Source organism: Cebus imitator, unplaced genomic scaffold, assembly GCF_001604975.1.
Source record: "Cebus imitator isolate Cc_AM_T3 unplaced genomic scaffold, Cebus_imitator-1.0 Scaffold543, whole genome shotgun sequence".
NCBI lineage: Eukaryota > Metazoa > Chordata > Mammalia > Primates > Cebidae > Cebus > Cebus imitator.
Genome location: NW_016107858.1, coordinates 399,761 through 404,999, shown reverse-complemented (window position 1 = coordinate 404,999; position 5,239 = coordinate 399,761). Strand labels below are relative to the sequence as shown.

The following is a 5,239-nucleotide window of genomic DNA, read 5'->3' as shown; positions in this document are numbered from 1 at the left end:
GATATAGACTCAATATATAAAAATCTGTTGCATTTTTCTTTTTTTCTCTTGAGATAGAGTCTCACTCTGTCACCCAGGCTAGAGTGCAGAGGCGCAATCTTGGCTCACTGTAACCTCTGCCTCCTGGGTTCAAGCAATTCTGCCTCGGCATCCTGAGCCTGTAGTCCTAGGCTGGGACTATAGGCGCCTGCCACCATGCCTGGCTAATTTTTGTATCTTTAGTAGAGATGGGGTTTCGCTGTGTTGGCCAAGCTGGTCTCGAACTCCTGACCTCAGGTGATCTGCCTGCCTCAGCCTCTCAAAGTGCTAGGATTACAGGTGTGATCCTGTCATATCTGAACTGCTAGCATCACTACTGTTGCATTTTGGGCTATTACTTTGTATTGATACATAACATTTGTACATATTTACAGGGTGTGTGTCATATTTTGATACAAAAAGCATATAATGAACAAATCACGGTTAGGGTTAGGACAGCCATCCTGGAACATTAATCATTTCTTTGTGTTGAGAATATTTTGAATCTTCTTACAGCTATTTTGAAATGTACAATACGTTAACTATAGTCACCCCGCTGTGCTGTCAAACGTTAGAATTTATTCCTTCTCTCTGTGTGTTTATACCCATTAACCTTCCTTTCTTCAGCCCCGCCCTCCCCCACACCTTCCCAGCCTCTGGTATCTCTCATCCTACTCTCTACCTCCATGAGATCCACTTTTGTTTTTTTTAGCTCCCACATATAAGAACATGTGATATTTTTCTTTCTGTGCTGGGCCATTATGAAGTAAAATAAGGGTTATTTGAACACAGTACTCTAATACCGCGATAGTTGACCTGATAACTGAGTGGTAAGTGACTAACAGGCAGGTAAGCACATGGCACACGGGGATGCTGGACAGACGGACAATTCACGGCCAGGATGGAGCCCGTCAGCGTGAGATTTCATCACGCTATTCACAACGGCTCACAATGCAAAATTTATTATTTATGGAATTTTCCATTTACTATTTTCAGACTACAGTTGTCTGCAGGTAAGGTAACTGAAACTATGGGAAGCAAAACAGGATAAGGGGAGACTCCTGTATTTCAACCTAGGCAAGGGATCGCTTGGTAATGACTGCATAAATCACTTGTAAGGAATAACAGTACCTTAAAATCTGCTTCCTTAAACACTCAGCATTTCTCCTGCTATCTTCTTATGTATCTGTCGGGAAGAAACCACTTTCCTCATAAAGCTGACCTAAACCATTCACTGTGTGCATCAGCACATGAGCTGCATGACTAGAATCTGAATTATGCTTTTCCCTTTTTTTTTTTTAACCACTTTTCTGATAATAGGCTTCTAAGACATGTCAAGCTTCCTTTGAGTATCCACACCGCTGCGTTTAATAACTGAAAAAGCTGAGAAATACCCCTTATCATGAGTTTACATCTCTTGGTACAGGTTAAATAAGCCTTAGAAGCTATTTTGAATTTACTGTTAGCCTGCTGCTGCTATCACTTGCCAAATCAAGACCCACCACCCGCCCCAGAAAGAACGTGGGCAGAGGCGGCGCTCGCAATGGAACCAGCCAGCTAACACAGCTCCTCTGGTTCCAGCCACCAACCCAGACTACGGTCAACTGAACACAGTTACTCTGTACCTCTGAAATTCTAGAAACAGAACTTCGAGTGCTTCCTGATGGCCAGGATTTCTCAAATCACTATGTACCCCTCAGCTAGGGCTCGAAGAGGCACCTCAGAACAGGTGGGGCTGAGCCACAGCTGAGGATACTATCAAAATGTTACAGGAGGGTGGAGATTTTTGCAGAATTCTCAGCAAAGGTAACAGTGCCCGGCACACAGTAGGTGCTCAAGAATTTGTTGAAAAAATGAATGACTATCTGGGCACTCAGATAGAAAAAGGTGCCAATCTTAAAAGTAGTTATTAAGAAGAATCTTGGTGGGTGACAAGTGGTGGCCAAAAATAAAAATAAAAAAATTAGGCCGGGCGCGGTGGCTCACGCCTGTAATACCAGCACTTTGGGAGGCCGAGGCGGGTGGATCACGAGGTCAAGAGATCGAGACCATCCTGGTCAACACGGTGAAACCCCGTCTCTACTAAAAATACAAAAAATCAGCTGGGCATGGTGGCGTGTGCCTGTAATCCCAGCTACTCAGGAGGCTGAGGCAGGAGAATTGCCTGAACCCAGGAGGCGGAGGTTGCGGTGATCCAAGATTGCGCCATTGCACTCCAGCCTGGGTAACAAGAGCGAAACTCTGTCTCAAAAAAAAAAAAAAAAAATTAAAAAATAGAAGAAGAATCTCATTTTTCGCCTCTCATTCCGTATTCTCCCCTTTATTTTCACCGTAAGAGAGCCAGAAGGAATAACAAGCAACCTCCGACCCCCTGACCTCAAAGCATCCTCAGTCTTCAAGGTCGGGTCCCTGACAAACATTTAGGGGCATGAGTGCCTCATGTCCCCCATCCCCACGGCTGTCCAATGTCCCTCCCCCATTGTACAACTTACAAGGAGAGGGAGTGGGAGAGGGTGGGCAGGCAGGCAGGGAGGGGGAGGGGGGGAGGGAGGGAGGGACGGAGGGACGGAGGGACGGAGGGCGGGCAGGTGGGCAGGGAGCAAGGGAGGGAGACAGGGAGGGACGCTGTTATGAGCTATCTATAGCAACTGCAAAGTCAGTCAAAGGAAAGTCTTTTTTCTGGAAGCCCGTTGCTTGTGCCCGGCACCCCCCACCACCCAACCCTGCAAACTCACCTTGGACAGTTTTCAGAGAGAAGCCGTAGCTGCCACCCTCCTTCACCAGGTAGCAGAGCCGGGGCTGGGTCCGAGTCTGCACGCCCCCATTCATGACAGGACAGAGTGTGTCATCACTCAAACTGTGCTCACTTCGACTCTGACCCAACTCCTTCAAGTCTACCAATGTGTTCACTGCTTTCTCGTAGGAATCTCCGTCTAAAACTAGCAAAGTCACCGAATTCCCACTCTTCCTGACCAGATCCACAACCTAGGAGGGAAGAAGATAACTTTAATAACCCTCTATCAACTGCCGGAGGGAAATGCTGACCACCTGACTCAGCATCTGGCCTTCAAGACCCTGCTGGTTGGCCCCTGACACCCAAGTAGAAGGAGTTGTTTCCGCAGCCGCCTCCATCCCTGCCCTCCCGAGAGCCAGGTGCAGATTAGGCTGAGCTCCTGGCACTGCTGGAATCTAGAGTGTGGCCCAACCCCACCCAGCGGGTTCTTACAAGGACTGGTTCTTTCTAGAGAACAGTGCTGCCCTAGATTGTGACCGTTCCTCCCGAGTCCATGGGGACAGCACAGTGTAAGGAAAAGAGCACACTTTCGGGGTCAGGCAGGATAGGGTAAGGCCAGACTCCCCCATGTATTCATGGCATGAACATGTCTGCAAGCTAAGTTACCTGTGAGACGGTAACATCTACCACACAGGGTCACGATGGGGACTTCGGATAATGAATTGCATTTTTGGTATGTAGTGACCCTGCAATTCATGTTAGACCTGACGCTATCCAAATCCAAGAATAACGTTTACAGTTCTTGGTTTCTCACAGAGGACTTGATTGGCCAACATAAGGTACAGCAAGCAAGGTGTCCTGCCTTGCCACTGGCAGCCAGGAAGGAACCAAACTCTACCAACCCCCAAAATTATAATCAGCAGAGATGTGGGGTTCCGAGAGGTCCTGGGAGAGGAGCTTGGGCGTCTCATTCACCTGCGCATGTTCTTCTTCATCCACGAAGACATCATTGACCCTAAGAACTCTGTCCCCGTCCCGGAGGCCAGCCTTCTCTGCCGGGCTGTCCTTCTCAACCACCCGGACCAGGTGGCCCTTGGTGTCCTTCTCAATTCGCAGGAAGAAGCCATAGTTTTGCCCTTCTTTCTTGGACAGTTTACATTCTCGGGGGTTGAAGGTAGAGGTCATCTCTGTGATGAAAAAAAATTAATCCATAGAAAAGAAAATTTAATTGGATTGAGAACCCTTCTTTATCAGTTATTTATTTATTTTTTTCCCATACAATCTTGCTCTTTTGCCCAGGCAGGAGTGAGGTGGTAAGATCTCGGCTCATTGCCACCTCCACCTCCCAGTTTAAAGCAATTCTCCTGCCTCAGCCTCCAAGTAGTTAGGACTACAAGCATGCTCCACCACACCTGGCTAATTTTTGTATTTTTAGTAGAAATGGGGTTTCGCCATGTTGGCCAGGCTGGTCTCAAACTCCTGACCTCATGATCTGCCCACCTCGGCCTCCCAAAGTGCTGGGATTACGGTCATGAGCCACCGCGCCCGGCCCATGGAGTGAGAATCCGGTCCTTCATCTCCAATAATTCTATTCTTCCAATCACCAAATCTAGACTGTTTGGGTGGTAATGCTGGGGGCACAAGAGGCTACCTTCCAGAGCTTGTTAGTCATTTCCAAATCTGTTTCCCCAAAGACAACCTTTTTACTAGAGTGTCAGACCCACTTATTTAACTGAGTACTGGACACAGATGCTTCCATTTCAATATCTCCAACTAAACTCCTCTTTGTCCTCTGACCTAAAGGAATTAAGTCCAGGCTCACGCCTGTAATCCCAGCACCTTGGGAGGCCAAGGCAGGTGGATCACCTGAGGTCAGGAGTTCAAGACCAGCCTGACCAACATGGTGAAACCCCGTCTCTACTAAAAATATAAAAATTAGCTGGACATGGTGGCAGGTGCCTGGAATCCCAGCTACTCAGAAGGCTGAGGCAGGAGAATTGCTTGAACCGGGGAGGTGGAAGTTGCAGTGAGCTGAGATCGAGCCACTGCACTCCAGCCTGGGCAACAGAGTGAGACCCTGTCTCAAAAAAGTTAATTAAGTCTAAATACATGACCCAAAAAATTTATGACAAGCCTGCTCTTATTCAAGCATCTGAAGAGCTTTTCGAGTTCTAGGAATCGAGGCTAAATCTATAGACAAGACAGACCCATACCTTGCCTCTCCTATTGGGAAATAGAATTACATTCCTATAACCACACGTGGTGAGTTGTTATGCTGGGGAAGAATGCAGTGATAAGGGGGAAAATAATAAAGTGTTTTGGGAATAGGGAGCGGAATGGGAAGAATTAAGAACACTTCCTGGCCAGGCGCGGTGGCTCATGCCTGTAATCCTAGCACTTTGGGAGGCCAAGGTAGGTGGATCACCTGAGGTCAGGAGTTCAAGACCAGCCTGGCCATCATGGTGAAACCCCATCTTTAAAAAAGAA

General features: G+C 47.6%; 1 protein-coding gene across 7 annotated transcripts in view; it reads right to left on the bottom strand.

Moving 5' to 3' along the window:
- PDZK1 (PDZ domain containing 1) overlaps positions 1-5,239 on the bottom strand; it is a 41,799-nt gene that overhangs the window by 14,362 nt on the left and 22,198 nt on the right. For all 7 annotated transcript variants that reach the window (XM_037733700.1, XM_037733701.1, XM_017515194.2 and 4 more), the window contains 2 exons: positions 3,728-3,939; positions 2,754-3,003 (listed from right to left, as the gene is read on the bottom strand). In XM_037733700.1, the coding sequence (XP_037589628.1) occupies positions 2,754-3,003; positions 3,728-3,939 (462 nt within the window). The remainder of the gene's footprint in view (positions 1-2,753; positions 3,004-3,727; positions 3,940-5,239) is intronic.